The 19,224-nt window shown below is 36.8% G+C and overlaps 2 protein-coding genes across 3 annotated transcripts in view; one reads left to right on the top strand and one right to left on the bottom strand.

Annotated features, from left to right (window-relative positions):
* Nucleotides 1–3,141: 3,141 nt before the first annotated feature.
* LOC105383420 (neuroligin-4, Y-linked) overlaps nt 3,142–19,224 on the bottom strand; it is a 45,974-nt gene continuing 29,891 nt past the window's right edge. Inside the window, exons 5-11 of one of the 2 annotated variants that reach the window (XM_048626088.1) lie at nt 14,633–14,833; nt 13,500–13,995; nt 12,539–12,629; nt 10,220–10,414; nt 9,715–9,866; nt 5,078–5,196; nt 3,142–4,317 (exon numbers count right to left, since the gene is read on the bottom strand). In XM_048626088.1, the coding sequence (XP_048482045.1) occupies nt 3,311–4,317; nt 5,078–5,196; nt 9,715–9,866; nt 10,220–10,414; nt 12,539–12,629; nt 13,500–13,995; nt 14,633–14,833 (2,261 nt within the window). In that variant the 3' untranslated portion in view covers nt 3,142–3,310. The remainder of the gene's footprint in view (nt 4,318–5,077; nt 5,197–9,714; nt 9,867–10,219; nt 10,415–12,538; nt 12,630–13,499; nt 13,996–14,632; nt 14,834–19,224) is intronic. The other variant, XM_048626089.1, reaches the window with a different exon arrangement.
* LOC105383408 (cytochrome P450 6k1) lies at nt 17,312–19,195 on the top strand. Its single transcript, XM_011553454.3, has 2 exons — nt 17,312–18,729; nt 19,011–19,195. Exons 1-2 carry the CDS (start codon nt 17,397–17,399, stop codon nt 19,175–19,177), a joined length of 1,500 nt encoding a protein of 499 aa, XP_011551756.3. The 5' UTR covers nt 17,312–17,396; the 3' UTR covers nt 19,178–19,195.

The following is a 19,224-nucleotide window of genomic DNA, read 5'->3' as shown; positions in this document are numbered from 1 at the left end:
TCGAAGTCTGAAATATTTTCCACAAAATTACAGACACGACGCCGACGTCTAATATTTTAGTACGGTTACTCGTAACTTAATTTACAAAGGTAGTAGGATGTTTTCCAACAATTACTATAATATAAGTCGTATACTACGATTCGATCCAACATATTTTTGGCAATTTACCAATATTGGTTTAGTATATTTGTATTCTCATTGTTCTTATCATTTCAAAATCGTAATTGGTCAATTACATTTTATATAACCACAGAATTGTGGAAATTGGATTGAGTAAAAATGCGGCTTATCATCGTGATGATGTTAAAAGGATACAATTTTTTGAAAGTTTAGACGTAAATTTTTGTCAGTAAGTAATAAAAGTTTTATATTTTTGTCATCGAGCAATTTTTACTAAATCCAATCGAGCCCGACTAACTAATACAATTACTGACTTTATTGTTCAGCGACCCAAAAGCCAATATATAATACACCCTCTTATATTAATATTTACCATAATGAATATCATTTTCCGTATATTATACTATATAATAACTATACGCATACTCCATCCAATACCCACGGAAATTAATCTGCCGCCCCACATATACGCTTGTAGAAGGAAATCCCACAATATATTTCCTTGGGAAGAATCCGAGCCAAATAAAGACCTTATTTATCGTTTTACATTTTCTTAGCTAGAACGAGGCTCAGGACCGCTCCTTCCATTTAGTAAATAGTTTTTTGATGAAGGATCTCAGGCACTGAAGGGACCCAGTGTTCATAAAGTCGCCCCCCGCGCCCCCCGCGGCCCCCGCCCGCCCATCATGTCGCCAGTCTTTTTTTACGACTGCAAAAAACCCCAGAAAAGTGTTTCAAGGGCCCGGAAACTTGTAAAAAATTAAACGAGCATAAAGATTACAATTAGTGGGAGTTTTTAAAGCCATTGTTTTGGAAGGGTCAGATCGATAATTGGATATTAATCTCGAGTTAGGTGAAGGTAAATGGTTGTTTGAATAAATTATGTAACGATCAGAAATTGAGTTTTGTGCGCAGGTAATTTTGTTTGTTACTTTTAATTACAAACATGGGGTCCACCATAGAAAACACTCCTTTTAGTAAAATGCCCTATATTAAATATTTAAGGTAAATACATCCTCATCCACGTGGCATCGCCGTGAGACACACTGTTTAAATGTAGTATGTAATCTAAATATAACGTCGTAAGTACCTAATAAAAGCCTATCTAATCTGTTTCTCAATTATGTGAATAACTACAAGCTTATTCTAAATCGATCCTCTTATTCTGAGCAATAACATTCGAATCGAGAAAAGCATTCCAATTTTAAATTAATAGCTATGGACTTTCGACATATCGATAATACAATGAAAGGTTCCAGTGACATAAGGAACATAAACGGCAGTTGGAACTTTTTCATTGCTCGCGAATGTATAAAATCTGAAGCTCCTAATGGTACAGTACTTACAGCAATACCAGGCTCATTACCCACTACACTGTAATATTCGAAAGACCTTGGAAGCGGTACGTCTCCTAATGAGTGCACACCCTCTTTACTTGACCCTTGTCAAAAAGTCCGGTCCTCAATAACTGCTGCGTATGTAAGGTGTAGGTGCGTAATCTACTTACCTTGCCGGCATTAGGACGGTCACCTGGTAAAAGAATTAAAGGGGAAATGTCCTGAATATCAAGTTATGTGTACTGGTAACGTAACTAGACTAATATGGCGGCCGTCTGCGCATGGTGCGTTTATGAACGAATCATAGGAGAGGATTTGGAGAGAAATTGTCGAAAAATGCGCGCCAACCAATGGCGTCGCGCGGTTTTGACACCTACACATTTCTCCCACGACGCTTCATGCTATTTATTCCTCCGGGACCTTTAAAGTGTTTTCAGCTACTTAGTAGTAACTATGTTATTCCTAGTGTTCATGGTACTTACCTATATTGCGGCGAAATTAAAATTGAATTTTCGCCAATTTCACATTAACTCCAGCTGGCTCGAAAAAATAATCTGTGACGTGTACCCATAAGTAGCTACTTATTAGTATTGTTCGTTGGGAAAGGCCTTTGTGTTGAATATTGACTTACGACGATGTAGATACCTACCTATCACTAGTCGTCCCATGGATATAATTATGGATAAAGGTCACTTCTAGCATAAAAGCAGCCATTATATAATTAGGTATTTTGTGTAAATACTCCTAAAATTTAAGTATTTATTTTGTTTCAAAACACGCAAATATTTAATTTGAATTTAAAATTTGTGCTTTCTGAATCAACGTTAATTATATCCCTTTGTCCGTTGTTCTGAAGTTGTCAGTTTCATTTGGAGTTTTTTAAACTTACGTGCTCTGAATTTTTTGCCATGTGGTTAAATTTATTTACATACGCTTGTGCGAAAAATTCTGTGCTACGTGTTTTAAACATGATTTAAATATGATTCATATTTTATTTAGTTTGTTTTCAGTGGTACTGATTTAATATTTAAACAAAACTTTGAATTCTGGCAGTGCAGAAATAACACAATTTTTATTCATAACTAGCAATCTGGTACCAGAACGTATTTTCAACTGAAATTACAGAAATAATACCCGCATAAAATATAACTAAACACACCCTTTCGCAATAACACTAAGTTATGCCATTTAGGTCAGAATTAAAGTCAAAAGACATTAACGGAGGTTATAATGTTAGCTGAAAGTACTTTGTTCTAAAACAGAAGTTTCAATTACACTGAAATCCCTTTTCTAGGTCACGTAGTGCCGGCACTTGCGGCGCGGCCCTTTACAATTTTATCGTCTTCAACTATGTAGAACGAGGCTCGAGCATTTCACAAGGGTCCTGAGTACACCACCTTCCCTTATTGCGGATTATTTAGGAAGGAATTGTAGCCTCCGAGACGCCTTTGTGGCGGCTTTTATTTGCCCGGAATTTTATCTGCAGCCATATAAAGATACCAGTGTGTGCGGCAATAGAGAATGATGATACAGTGCGGGGAAATAATATTAACTTACGTATCCATGTGTGCTCCTCCTAAACACAGATGCTAGATATCGCTACCGCATTAACATCTTCAGCGGAAAGCTTTTACCGAAACATCACACCCGCACTCGTGGAACGGAAGCAAATAAAACGTCAAAATGTACAATGGATTTTTTATTCGATATTTATTATCCGGCGACCGAGAAAATCGATAACACACCCCTAGAAACGAAGAGTCTTACATTACAACACTCACATTAAAATGTTCTGATAGATAACAATGTTTTTAATCGCGTAATGTGACATCGTCATCCGAGTGGATTAAGTGTCACACTCTCATCTCGTCGATGGCGGCCTGGGGGAGGCTGGAGTGGAGCGGCTTGCCGCGCCGCAGCGTGGCGTGCGCCTCGCCCCCCGCGCCCCCCGCGCCCGCCCCCGCCCCCGCCGGCTGCTGCCCCGCCGACCCGTTCGGAGGCAAGAATTTCTGCTGCCTCAACTCCTGTAGAGGCGGCGAGTTATTAAACTGGCTCAGATTCTTTGGCATCGTCGCATACCCCGTCATTTGGGGGTAGCTCACGTTCGGCGGCAGCCTAAAACTACTATTACGGCTGCCCAATTTGCCCGGCAGCATCATATTGTCGATGCTCAAGGTCGGACTCGGCGGCGCTTTCCCGTCTAATGGGCCTTTGAAATTCAGGCTCACTAAATGAGAATCGCTCCCCATCATCGGGTGGCCTTTCTTCCGATTGTGTCGTTCGACATCGACCACTAGACTCGGCGCATGCGTCGGGTCTATATGATAATGCGAGTGCTTCCCCGATATGGTTTCAAAATGTTTCTCATTGAATCGCTGATTAGATTTGCCTCTCGACCTCGATTTGTCCCGCTGGTAGTACACTCCGGCGAAGATTAATACGTTGAGGATCAGAAGGGAGCAGCCTATCGCTATGGTTACACTGAGTGCCGTCGAGTACGCCGCATAGCCGGCGGCTTCCAAATGAGCGAGAGAGCTATCAGTAGTATTAACTGTTTGCAGATCTCTTCCATTCGGCAGCATTGTGACGCAAGTGGCGAGGATAGTGTCTACTGTAGTCAAAGCTGTGTCAACATAAACGGAGCCGTTTGTTCTGTGTATTTGGTCGCTGTCGGTGACGGAGCGGGAGAGCGGGTCAGGGCGGACCACCCCCTCGTACAAGTCTTGTTCGTTGTGGTTTCGGAACAGGTTGTGTCGTCCCGCGACGTCTTCCATCCCCGCGCGGTGCAGTTCGGGAACTAGTCGCAACCAGACGGACAGCTGGTGAGCCCGGTAGTGGTTCTTCAGCCGCGGCTTCATGCCTGCCAACAAACAACTACTTAAGCGACCATGGTACAAACCACCGATAAAATTACGGAGGGTGCATAAACTCCCGATTTCCCACATAATATTTCCCGTCGAATTTACAAGGCATAAAGAAACGCTCGATTATCATAACGTGATATTTCTTTATGAATAAAAGAAACGCAATAATTTGGAGTGAGTACAGCATTTCCGGAAGGCAAACTTCGGGTGGAATTGGAGGAGTTATAAGTTATAAATTATACGAGTGAAGTAGCAATGAACAATTGGATTATTCTGGCTGGCGGGGCTCGGGCTTAGGCCTAATGGGCTCGAGTAGTTTCGACATCCAACCTAAACATGTAAACATGTTTACCGCACGGCCCCGCTCGCCCGACCAACATTTGGATACGGCTGTTTCGGGTACGACCATATTTTACGAGTCTGCCTCGTATTTCATTGTCCATTTAGTTTTGGCCAACTAAAATTTACTTTAAAAATTACACTGCCCTTTGAACTATCATACCCTTCATGTTTATTATTTAGTGTTCTGTATATATAATTTAGTGTATAATCTCCAATCCACTAGGCTACTTATTGGTATTTATTTAATTTGAATAAAAGGTATGGGTTTATTTGTGTATTTGTTTCCACTGGTGGAAATAATCTACCTATCGCGCTCTACGCCACTGTCACAGTAATGCGCATTTTGGCGTGCGCAATTTCGGCCACACAAAAAATTCTCAAAATTCCTCGAAACCTGTAAAAAATAGGACTGACCTATTTCCAAATACTTCTGGTGCGTCGAGTCGTATTCTTCCCAATTGACGGGTCGGAATTTATTGCGTTCGCGCGACGCTGGCAGCAGCACTTCTTGGCGAAAATTGTCGTTCGGGTTCCTGTAACAAGGTGCGATAAATAAAGCCGTCGCCTGAACTGATAGGTGAGGGAGGAACTGGGTTTGGAAAACACAGCGTTGTTTTGTAGTGTTTAAAATAATGTATTATGAAGTTGAAATGCTGTTAGGATTGTGAAACTGAGGTATGTTAAAAGCGTTTAACGTTTAATAATACAGGGTATCTCGTAATTAGTGGACCAACGGAAAAGATGACTCTGGGGATCAATTTAACAACTTTTGTTTTAAATTATCGATTTCTGTTCTAATTACATCACGATCTAACCTCGTGTCATCACCATAATAAAAGTATCTAGAATATTAAACGCCAATTGGATCGGTTCACCTCATTCAAACTTAACTAAAAGTTACAGAAGTCCCGAGGTAGGGAAGCCGCAAAGAATTGCAATATCGTTTGAATAACATTCCTGTTATTATTTAAATGAGTTCACCAACTCCAGTACTACTAATTGGTTATGAAAATACAACGATCACCGGTTTCTGTGCTTCTACCAAGAACCAAAAGGTAAACGTTGCGTGTACAGTGCTCCAAAATTGATAATGCGCATGGAAATCTTTGACAGATCGGTTATTTTCGATTATGTGACACATGATATTGACTCATATTTCTTTCGAACAAGGTGCAAAATGCAAGTGTTTTTTTAAGGCTCTTACGATTTAATGATTCGGGTGTGAAGATCTGCATGTGCATTATTAATTTTGGACAAGTGTAAAAACATTTACAAAAGCTAAACATACGAATGATTTAGTTCTAAAAGAGAACGATAGGGGAGTTGTAAGAGAATATTATTATTTTATACGTTTAACGGCCACGAGGTCATAATACTTTACTAAAAACGAGTTTTTGGAGCATTACCACGACTCTATATTTCCAAGACTGCTCTGCTCTCCTTAGTTTTTGCTCAACCCGAGCCAGCGTTGTGCTATGGAAGCTACGGTAACCCTCACGTTACGTTTTTATACATCACAGTACAACAAACAGGTACCTAGGTATTTAGATACGAGTATTTTCTATTTATGAAATTCTCATTAGTTTTATGGCCAATTATAAATTATTATACTATGATTTATACAGCATTCGTACAGTTTCCGAACTTGAATTGAGCAGGTTTATTATTTAATAAAACATTAAGTACTGTTCATTTACATTTAACCATTGTAAAAGTAAAAGTAAGTAAAGTAAAATAGCATTTATTGCCAAAAACAAATGAAACCTACTACATAAAATACTTAATTCTATAGTAAAAACTAAACACATAACAATTAAGTACTTATAACAAGGACAGTAGGTAACTAGAATTAACATAAGAGTTATAATAAAATAGGTAAGTAGGTACTTCAGTTCTGGCAAATGGCATCATGCTCAGCAATGTCGACTGAAAGCTTGTTTCAGAACGACGCTGTTTTTCAGCATGCTCCAGTTTGTTTAGTTCTTGTAGTAGAATTTAGAAATCAGACAGAGGTGCCTTTTCAAACAAAAAAATAATAGAATAAAAAATATATAAGAAAAAACATCCAGTAAAACAAAACATGGTAGTAACAAAGTAAAAATCTACTAAAAAATTTAAATAAATAAAAAACAGAATGAACAGTAAATTATGCTATCAGGTGTTACAGTAGGTTTAGTGCATACTTATACCATAAATATATTATGTTCATATAGATAAATTATATAGGTATCATGTGATTAAAGTTATATTTGTTTTTATGTGTTGTGTGAGTATTGTAGGTAAATTGTGCGTATATATGTATATAAACATGTGTAGATGTGATAGATAGATATGTCAAATATTATATAGTGTAGAATCATTATAAATACAATTTTCATATGAAGAGGAAGAAAGGTTTTAGTGGTTATTTATTTTTTAAATATATACTTAGTTGCAGCTACTAAAATTTGTTTTACATTTGCACATTGATAGCAATAAATAATAAATGCTTGTTCGATTGATGATTAATTTCTGACAAAAGTAATGTGAGTATTGAATTGACTAAATGGACATTTAACATAATTTCACATTTTAATCAAGACACTGAATTCTCTATATCCTATTGTAGTCAAAAGATACTCAAAGACTAAGCCCCAATATCTCCATAGTCGGTTATCTAACCGATAGGGATTGGTTCATCAATTATAGGTCATCTGCATATAAAATTCATGACAGATGTGTCAAAAGTCAACCACTAATACCTGGTTAAGCTCTATCCGACTATGAAGAAATTGGCACCAAAGGTAAAACCTACGAAGAATTAGATTTTCAATGAAAACCATACATAACCTGCTAAAATAATTAAATAATATGGCACAAGATTCACAGCATGTTCGCTACAAGTTTTGTCATTCAATTTCCTACCCTTAAAATTACATTCTAAGTTCTACACAGTAATATAACGGGGCGGGGAGAGTCAAGTTTGTTTAACAGATTTATTTAAGTAATTAAGGTGTTGTCGCACGGTTTTGTGCCAAGATTTGTTGTGGTCGATTAAATATTAATTTTCTAACTCTTTAAGGTTGATTTGGATAATTAATATATTTTTGGTTTCATGGCTCACTAGTATCTTAGAATATCGGATCACGAAACAACTTTTTTATGTTCAACTTTAATAGAAAAATGCACGCAAATTCAACAATTGTACCCAAAGTCAAAGGAATTTAAAGCCGTTATTATTCTGAGCTCTCTAATACAAACCTTACTCCAGTCTATTTATAAATGTTTCTTATCACATAGTTTAAGTTGTGACGCGGTGAAGCAGCCCCTTTTGTTATTGAAATAAGGATTATAATTTAAATTGCCAAATATTTAGAACGGAGACTAAGTTTCTGTATAAACCAAGTTAGGAACTTCATGATTAAACATTGAACTTAAGAGTCGGTTCAGCGTCAGAGGGAGTTGTGACGTCAAACTATTATAATAACCTTCTAAGCCTTTCCACCACCATATTATACTGAAACCCAATTGAGTTATAGCCGTATCAATTAGAGGAAATTAGTTGACAATCTGTCTTCCGTATTTGAATTCTGATAATTAGGTTAGTCATAAGAAGAGATTGTTAACATAGGTTATAATGTAATTAACTAGACAGAATACATAATATATAGGAATATTTCGGTAATTCATAGATTGTGATTAGGTACAATATTTTCATGTTTGAAACACGTTTATAATTTGCAATATATTGATAACTCTCAGAGATACGACTCTAAATTGCATAGTTTTACACACTATTATTTTAGTCTTAACACACACATTTATTAACATCCGATTAGATACCTATGTTTCATACATCTTTGTATCTGATTTAGGGGTGGGTAATTCATACAGCCGTCCATTCACACAGATTCGTATTTTGCAGTGGTTTGGATTCGTTATGCTGTTTTTTTGTGAACTCCATAATAAAACCTATACGAAATTACGGATCTGTAAAATGGATTGCAGTGTCAAGGCACCCTAAAGTCAGTTACAAAGTAAAGTTGTATGAATTTGTCAGTTCACCTACAAAGTCACCTTTGATGGTAAAGTCTCTAACTTATTAACCTGTTGATAACCGGCAAAGTTGGTTCATTAATTATTTTAAAGATATCCAATCAAGTCTGTTGAATATTGCATTGTTATATTTTAGAAGCTATATTAGTACTTAATTATTGCTTCGGGCTTTATTTACATCTGTGGTAACATGGCTGTCATATACGAGTATGATGACCATCTGGTCAGATATTTGCTTGAAGACAGACAATTATTCTACGGTTACTATAAATTGACGTTTTTTGTGTTGTGCGATATCTTCAAGTCGCCTGCTGACGGGCGGAGGCGTGGAGATTATGGCAATAACCCTCTAGAATAGAATAGAACTCTCCATTCTTGGACGACTTATTTCCTTTAGTAGATTATATAATACGGTCTGGGTATTGTAAATAGTAGATTTACAAAGTAATTTACAAAAGTACAAATTACTGAAAAACATGTTTAATTGCGCCTGAAATAACATTCTCATATTTACATAGACTTGTAAGGCTCGCGTACAGTCATGAATGTATGTAAATATGTTATGGCAACACCAACTTGGGAACCACAACTGATTTAACTTGTGTAATGGAGAAGTTGGTTACAACCTAACTATTTATTAGCTACGAGGTATCATGTTACAGAATTGTTAAGCGATAGTTACAGAACTAATAAAGGGCAAGGGGAGAAGTAGTGGTTAGAATGTGGGTGAAGGTTTCAGTGACTATTTTAAGATCTGGTTACAAGTGGGTGTTATCAAACAGACGATTAATTTTATTGTAAAATGGGGATACAGTAGGTATATTGTATACGTGAATATCTAAGGTGGACTTATTGCCAAAAAGTAATCTGTGTCCAGAAAATTTGACTAGCTAATCTTTATACCATGATGATAGACCCTCGGCACACTCTAGAACCCTCCTGACTCCTGAAGCACTAAAGGAGTTGTATGTGTTTTTTTATGTATGTGTATCAGTGTGTGTGTTTGTGTGACTCACCCAGTCCTAGCGAAGTTGGCAACAAACAGCATCATGGACTCGGCCAGCGCTATCTCGGACTTGGTATAGTTCCGAGGGAAGTGCCCGAAGCCGTCCACGACCGGGGCTCCGAACACGTACGGGAGTTCCTCGCCGTGGACTGAGCCCATTCGCTGGAAGAATACTGTTGTTTATAATAGAGATAGAGAGAAAAGAGAGATGGGAGAATACTGCTGGTTAGAATAGAGGTATCATTAAAGATAAATGTTATACCCCCTAAGCGTGAACTCTAACTGGTGAGAGGTGACATGAGAAATACTTACGTAAGTCACACATTACGCCGCTACGAGGGTTCGTTATCGTCGTAGATAAACGTCACTATGTCGCGATTCACCATAAATAAGGCGCAGTGATAGATAGAATCCACATTAAACGTATTTATCGACGTCGATAGTGTACCAGTATATACAGCGGGAGGTGAAGTAATATGCACAATGAACAATGTGAACTTATTAGGTAATTTTACCTGAGGATAGTATCCGTCTTTCGTCTGATAGTCGAACACGTAAAAGAAGGTTTTCGTCGGCCTCCTTGGTCCATCCTCTTCAGTCAGCGTGGGTTTTGGTCCACCACTCAGCAGGTCCCCACTCTGGACCAGCGGCGCTACGTATTGGGCGTCGGATAGGGCCGCTACTGTTGCGTCTCGCGTGTTTATTGGGTTCTGGAAGAAAGCTTAGGTGTCAGAGATTCTTGTAAATGGTACTCGGATACATTATGTATTATAGATGTATGTATATAAGAAAGAAATTGATATGAACTATTGTACCCTATGCCTTATAAAACTCGAAGGCAATGCGACCCTACTAATCTGCTCCAACTTTAAGTTCGACTAAAAGAGGGTGTATTTGTGAAATCGGTTTGATACGGAAATATAAACTTGAATTTACGTGGAACGTGTATTGATTGATAGCAATTATTTATCTATATCTATCACCCATAATCATATAAAATAATTATATTATCTTCGAATGTACTAAATGTGTACCTATGTTATCCGAGAACATCATACATAGACATGTAAATTATGTTCTGTTGTTTTAATTTAGATTGAAATGTTTATATTTATATTATAGTCTTAAAATATAAACACAAACAGTAGTTTATATACTAGTATTAGTCGTATTATTATTTAAAATGTTCGCGCAAGATCTACCTCACTTATTATTTGCCTTCATTATAACCTCTAATCAATTTTGAATGAATCATTATTCGGCTCATAAATCTGTTTAATCTGTTGCTTTCAAAGGCTTATTTATCCAAAGTTTTGACAAGCTATCCCGCTCCAGTCAGTTTATTTCATAGAAATGGCGTCATTTTACTGCGGTTTATCCACGGTTTAACTCGTCAACTTTATGACAACGGCTGTAAACCATGGTGTTAGTTAATAAATAAAAACGTATTTGTAATAAAACCCAGGTAGGTAAGATTTTTCTTTGTACATTTGTGCCTCTAACCTAAATTTTAAAGAAACTATTTTTGATTATCGTTTTTGTTTAAACTCTTTATTGATATGAATGAATATTAAATAAGTCTACTTAACGCTTTGCTCATCATTTCTTTTTTTTTCTTTACTGATCCACAAGTAAATCACTATTCAAGTTTCCCACATATCTCCCAAACTCTTCCTCACATTTCACAAACAGATCATCATAGGATCAAGATGGATACCAAATGTCATGAAGACTGACGCAGTATTGTCGAGTCAGTAAGCCAGTTTCCACCGTTAAATATTTGGATATTGAAATCGATTCCGGTGCTACATGTCGGTGTTTGAATAACCTCGCGCTTGTTTAACAAGAGAAAACTCAATGTGAGCAGGCTATCACCGAAGCGGATATTATGTGACTTAAATTCGGAGTAAATTTTGTCATAAAAGATGCCACGTATACACGGCTCAGGTGTTTGGTTTTTAACCGACTTCAAAAAAAAGGAGGAGGTTCTCAATTCGTCGGGATCTTTTTTTAGTATACATTTTATTCTTTCACCTGGATGTCACAGGTTTTGAATAGAGATGGCATTACAATTTTATGAGTGGTGCAGTTGGCAATATTATTGTAATGAAAATCCCAAGTCAAAATATTTGGGCAAGTATCAAACATTGTCTCACTAACTAAAACCTAAAACGTTGATAAATTTTATTCATGCTAACAGCAGAACGAGTCTATCTTTAAGTTTTATCTATAAAAACGTCGAATCAGAATTTCTAAGAGGAAAAAGTTCAATAGTAGCGACTCCTACCCTATTTCTTTGAATAATAAAAAAGCGTGTAAGGATGGATATCTTACAGTAGAGTGAAAAGCAAGACACGATTGAGTGACAGTTTTATGACGTGGGGTGAGAAACGAAGTCGCGAAGAAATTCTGTTTTGTATAAAAAAGATAGCATCTATTTGAAAAGAGCGTTCGAACCAAAAATACTCTATATGGATTGAAGTGTTTGGTTCGTTTATAAATATATAAAACATGAATTTATCAGATTTATCTTTGAAAATTTTAGATTGGCAATCTCAAACTGGAAACAAAATACTGGCTAGGTTTAGAGTTTACCAAAAACTTTGTAGTAAGTAAAGGTTTTCCTCGAATATGTATAATAGCGGATATGAAACTGCACTTCTCCAGTATCATATCTATTTGTTACTATATAGTAAACAACTTTATGTTTGCGTTTATAAGTTTCAAATGGGCTCATTTACAGTCAATTTTATTTTTGTAATATTATCATTATCAGCGCTAAACTCAACTTTATTATTACGTTTCTTTTCCCTAATTTTAGTAATAAAACAAACCTCTACCGTTCTTTCCCAATCCGTGTACTCGTTGACGATGGTGTAGAATATCTCGCTCAGATGGTAGGTGTAGGCGTTGCGCACGTACGTCCTAAAATATAATAAAACCCTCAGATTAACGATATACGAACAAGATGGTTTGTGACATACAAAAAAAAACAAAAAACTGTCCGCATTTTATTTACTGTTCAACCGTTTTAAGTTCAGCCTAATGACAACTGTTGTACCAATGAATAGAGCCATACATCTTCTACCCGAATTTTATTTTATAAATTGAAATAAGAGCTCAGTGGTAGAAGTGGGGTCTTATTTGGCGAGACGTTATTTTCCCTCATACTCCGTATTAAAATATCGTTAAAAAACTATTTGTGAGGTAGATAGGTATGAAACTTATTAGAAACAGGTATTTTCTCATATAGTTTTAAAAAGTTAACACATATTAACCAACAGCCACTCCATTAAACATCCTGTAAATTTCAAGGGTGAATTCACTGACGTATATTTGAAATTGATTAAATTAATCCTAGTTTATAATTGCTTCGGTAGCCCAAACCCGAAGTCCGTGACGGGTCATAAGTCAGTGGTCAAGATTTAATTGAGTTGAAATTTGAAATGAAGTGTTCATTAGTACTGAATATTGAAATGTCTGAAATAATTCGTTTGAATTCTTTAACATATTCAGTTAACATATCTCTTGTAAATGTAAAATAATTATAAAATATTTTTCATGTCTTGTGTATAAAACAAGTATTAAGATTTTACCTCTGAAACAATGTTTGAAACCTTTGATAAAGAAATACAAAGTAAAAAAAGGTTTGTCCAGTTTATTTTAAAAGAAGCAGCCGAGACCATCTGGCGATATAATCCTATTTATAAAAAATCAAAGGGGTTGCTGCTTACGCAAAGATTTCTTTTAAGTATTTGCTTCAAATAAAGAAATTCGATCTGTTCAAATATTTACCTCAGCATCCGATCCCTTTTATCAGGCTCGATGCCATTTTGAATATCGTGAGCCGAAAATTTCCATAACGCCTCACTGGCGACGACTCCGAACAATAAATCGTACTTATTCTGAAATAACCTTCTTCCACTATCGCTTCTCTTTGTATGGATATTAAAATTTTGATTCATGTTATTCAGCGGGCCGAAGCTAGGGAAGTCCCCTGTGGGGTACGACGTCAGGAAGTCTTTAGCGAAATCTGTTTTTATAACCACTCCGTCGACCGATGGTCCGAACGCCGTCAGAAAGTTTGGTGCTGTCAGTTCTATGGATAGTAGTTCTTCTATCGTTGCGTCTCTGAGACAGTCTACTATAGCTTCGTGGTCTTTAGCCATGTCCTCCGGTATTGTACAGTTCATGTGTTTGGCCAGCTTGAGTGAGTAGTACACGGGATCGTCAACAATGGCCCACGAGCTCAGCGCTGAGCCTGATAGAAGGATTGCTCTGTGAAATAAACCTGTTGGCAGAAATACCTTGTTAATAAGAATTCTTTCAGCGTAAGGAAAGGAAAGTTGGTCGATTAAAAAGAAATTCTAAGAAAGGTAACAATTAAAAATATATAATCTCCAACTCGTTTGTATCGTCGACAGCAAAAGTTCCAGAAGTTTCCGAAGTCGATAAGTCTTATTAGCGTTAAAAGCTGAAACTCATTGTTCCAAGATAAAAGATGGAGTTGGAAACTTTGGAGGGAATCCATTGATTTTCATTCATAACCTACCATCTGGGACCGTTACATTATCTTTAATTAAAGTTTAGATTTATGTTCTAATTTAACAGGAACAGATGAATAACTTTGTATAATATGAAGATATTGGGTTCACGACAAAAGTCAGCAAGGATAAACCTAAGTTATATTATAGGTGCCTCGGGGTCTATGAGGGCCTCGATCACAACGACAACTCAAATCGTCAGCGTGATTAGATACCAATTTTTATGACACGTGACTACGTTGGCACTGTTCTTTTCCTATACGTTTGTGTAGTATTGTACAACGCTAGCGTATTGCCATGTTAGCCCGTGATAGATACACTGACTACAATATCTCATTATATATATAAACACCAATTTTCTTAAACCAAGTCTACAATAATTACCAGGCATAACCGTAGGCGATATCATGAGGAAGTTGATGCAGGCGGCCCCCGACCCGTGCCCCATGAGGGTGATGTTGCCCGGGTCGCCGCCGAACAGCGCGATGTTCTGTTGCACCCAGTGCAGCGCCGCTATCTGGTCCATGAGACCGTAGTTCGCAACGCGCGCCTTCTGGTGAGGGGCCGGGTTCGCGTTGAGGAAACCTGTGGGTGGGGGTTTGGCGTGAGATATAGATACATTGTAATAGGTTGATTGGGTTGCTACATGAAGGGTTATGTTATAAATCGTATTACGATCTTGACACTCTTCAAATTATGTTATTAAAGGTGTGAGGCCAATAAAATTTAGACGTCCCCCTTTTCCAATAAATGGCAAACAATTTTTGGCCAATCACCTATTTAAATATGAGTGAATAATTATAACAACCTATGTTTATCACTTTTCTCTATCTAGAAGTTGAAAATCAACTACCTATCTATTCTGTAGTTCATAACATCTATCTGAAAACGACAAATTCTCCGTTGAACCATTTGCAATGGAACATCACAAAAGCATTGTACAACTGCAATAACGGTCGCCCGTTCAGAGTCAAACGGTTCTGACATTAGAGTCTCGTCCGAAGAAACTAAGTTTAGTTTCCCATAGTTTCAATTCAAATCGCGTAGTTAGCAACACGCTTTCAAACCCGAGCGAAGCCACGTTGCAGATTTCAAATGGAGATTAGTATCTGAACGTTAATGTGGCCTAATGAAGGTCGCTTAAACCGAGGTCTCTGATCTAACGCGCTCAAAGGAAATAGGCCGTTATAGGTGTGGAAGAGCTAAACTGATAAGAACAAAATTTGAACAAGGATTTGAGTAATTTTACAGATATTTTAATGTCGGGCCCTAAAGGCTATGAAATTTGTTATAAATTATGCACCCGTGCTGAATACATAGAAATTAATTGTTTAATTTCGTTGTTCAAACTTTCATGTATGCTATGAAAAAATAGTAAGTGACTTTAAAAAAAAAACACTTTTCACTAATTCACATTTACGGGAATTATCTAAATTTTCCATGAAGTTACTTGTTTAGTTTGCTGGACAAGTGACTTTGCGGTATGGGTACGAAAATTCCCTAAAAGTGAGAGATGACTTTTTTAACATATTTTTTAAAACTCCGTGTAGATTGGATTTGTAAATGCGCCAAAATCCCAAATTGGATCGACTCTCGTACCGTCACTTCAAAAAACACCATCAAGGAACGTAAATTGAAACGCCTGAGATCGCTTACGGTATTTACCCAAAGGAAGGCGATGTAAAGGATTCCGGTAATATCTTGTGGCCAATAAGCGTAGCGATACGGCCGACTCAAAGTGAGGCCAGTTAAGATATTCGCCGGAATAATTAAGGGGCCACCGCACCCGTCCACGGATTAATATTGCAAGCAAGATCTCAATACTGACTAATATTTCAGCTCAAGCTGTAAGATTACTTAGGCAATATTCCAACTCAGCAAAGAAATTGTAAAATACTCTGTTTTGCTACGGTTGCAATAATATTATCGATATCTGGAAGTTGTTTTTAAACGAATTTTACAGATTCTAAATTTTTTATGTGCGAAAATCGTATAAATATATGAAAACACTCGACTATTCTTGGAAATAGCTTGTTCCAACGTACGCTTAGTTCTACATAACGCAAAATAGGTATATCGTTTTCACAATAAAGAGTGTAATCTAACCAAACACTATTTCAAAGCACTGCATTCAACTTGAAGGAAATAGTTTTAAGAACCTCCGTTCTACTCGCTGAAGGCAACCTCCTGGACATTTCACTAGCACCGAGAAAAACTTTAGAGGAAAAAGATTTGCTTTTAGACAGCTAAGATACAAGTTTGTACATAAAGTACAAAACATTACTGGTTGTGAAATGTACCCAGTTCCTCTTCAAATAAATATAAAGTGCTCTTTTTATCTTGCATTCGGTCTAACCGGTAGAAATATATACAAAGATAAATATAAATTAAAAAATACATAAAAATAAATATGTACATTTTGACGTAAATCAGGGCCTGAGGTCTGAAAATTGTACAGACGTCAATCGTATTTAATTTAAACACGAGGAAATGACTTATTTGCATACCAAATAGCTGTCAAATATGAAATTTAATCGTGTATTAATCGACATTTAAAAAATGGAGACTTGCGGCCCAGATCCAACAATATCTCCTCGCTTCTTTATCATTTGCTATCAGAAAATGCCGCCATTAGACTAATGACGTCGATAAACACAACATGAGGTTCCCGAGTGACGTATGTTACCTGTTCCTTGTATACGTCAGACTACCCCTGGGTACTTATTCAGTCAGCAACGACGCTAATCAGGCGGGATAATCCTTTCACCACGGTGACAAATCTAGTCTTAATCAATTAGTCTTTGTCACGAAAAAGAAAAACGTCTCGTAATGTTGTGACTGTGTACTATCTTATCTTCATCATATATCATTTCTCAAGAACCACTAAGTAACTAGTACAAGATAATATTTTTACTCTATTTTATAAACACAACTGGCATCGGATTACCGATTGCGTTATCAATGTGTTGTTGTAAACATTTCAACATAACATTGTTAATATGTAATCGAAATATGACTTGTAAGTTTAGTTTGAGATAACTAGTTAAATATAAGTGCCTCTCATTTTCATTATTCAATTCAATCATAGTTAAGATTGGACGTGTTTGTTTTGACGAATATTCGTTCTAATTTTAAATTAAATGTCAAGATGATTTTGTCAATCATATTTTTAATTGTGATTTTGGTGATTACATTTTCGTTTCTAATTGGATCATACACTGAATCTTACTGGGCGAAACGGAACGTTAAATACCATGGCGGGAAAAACATCATAGCAACATTCTCAGAGTTTTTGTTTTCGAATCGTGGCATTTTTGATATATTTGGTGATATTTACAAGCAGTACCCCGATGATCCAGCTGTGGCCACCCCGTCGCTACTGCGACCCGCTTTGTTCGTCAAACATCCAGAAAACATACAGCACGTACTAACAGACAACTTTAAAAACTTCTATCACAGAGGTGTTGAGGTTAATGACAATGATTTACTTGCTAAAAATGTACTGTTCCTGAGTGGCAGTCGCTGGAAACTTATGAGACAAAAAATGACGCCTCTATTCACTAGTGCGAAGCTGAAGAACATGCACTACATCATAGATAAGTGTGCTCAAGATTACATCGTTTATCTGAAAGAGCATTTTGATGATAAAGATGCAAACGCATTTGAAACATTGTCTATATACAGCTGTGCATCAATACTAGCCTCAATATTCGGAATTAATAGTGGTGAGTCAACTGTAGACTCACCTTTTCTACAAATGGCAAAGCATGCCACAAAACCAACTTTAAAAGCCAACTTGAAATTTATTCTTATGGCATTGTCCCCAACATTATTTAAAAGGCTTGGACTTAAATTTTTTGGCGAATATGAAAAAGAGTTCATTGGTGCGATCAGTCAAGTGATAAGGAAACGTGAGCAAGAGAATGTGAAGAAGCACGATTTTGCCGATATCGCTGTGAGTTTGCAGAAAGAAGGTAAAATGAAAGATGAATCAACTGGCTGTGAAATAGACCCAACAGATGATGTATTGGCAGCACAAGCTTTCTTTTTCCTAATAGCTGGTGTAGATCCAGTTACTATGGGCATGTTTGGAGCATTATTTGAACTAGCCAAACGACCTGATATACAGAAACGATTGCAAGAAGAAATCGATAGTGCATTTGAAAACAACACTGAAATAGGGTATGATGTTATTAGCAAAATGGAGTGCTTAACAAAAGTGGTAAATGAATCTTTACGTATGCACCCTCCAATTTCCATGCTCACCAGACAGTGTATGGATGAATCAGTTCTGCCGGTTGGTAACATAAGAGTATCAAAAGGCACAAAGGTTGACATACCAATAATGGCCATTCACCATGATCCTCAGTATTACCCAAATCCAGATGTGTATGACCCTGAAAGGTTTTCAGCTGAAAACAAGAACTCCAGGCCAAACATGACTTTTATGCCTTTCGGTGAAGGAGGTCGGCTTTGCATAGGTAAGTTATCCACCAAACTATTATAATTTTAAACGAAAAAATAACGCATTACTAAAATTATTCTTTATAAATTTTGTGCTATTGTTAGTCCCTACTGCTATCCATAAATTACAGAAATTATGAAAATATTATCTTGTTTCTCATTAAAACAGTTTGATTTTTTACACGTACGTTTACGTAACGGCACAAAGTTTAAATCTTCCTAAGACTAAACGAATATAGACATAGACAACGTAATAAAGGTGTTGACCTAGAAATTGATATAATTTACATCTTTCCAGGACAACGATTTGCCCATCTGCAGATGAAAACTGGACTGGCGTACGTCCTACGCCACTTCAACGTCAGGGTTGATGACGTCACACAGAAGATGACCTACTTGAAATCAACGCTCATCATTCGACCAACCACTGACATGAATTTTACATTTGTACCCAGAAATAAATAAATATAATTAATTAAGGTATATTAACTTATTTATCTAAAGTACCTATT

Source organism: Plutella xylostella, chromosome 15 (assembly GCF_932276165.1).
Source record: "Plutella xylostella chromosome 15, ilPluXylo3.1, whole genome shotgun sequence".
Classification (NCBI taxonomy): Eukaryota; Metazoa; Arthropoda; class Insecta; order Lepidoptera; family Plutellidae; genus Plutella; species Plutella xylostella.
Note: the sequence above shows the minus strand (reverse complement) of the source record. Positions and strands in the feature narration are given on the sequence as shown.

Coding starts and splice junctions, on each gene's coding strand:
- LOC105383408 (XM_011553454.3), top strand. CDS start 17,397: ATGATTTTGTCAATCATATTTTTAATTGTGATTTTGGTGATTACATTT. Junction 18,730..19,010: donor AGGAGGTCGGCTTTGCATAG/GTAAGTTATCCA, acceptor ACATCTTTCCAG/GACAACGATTTGCCCATCTG.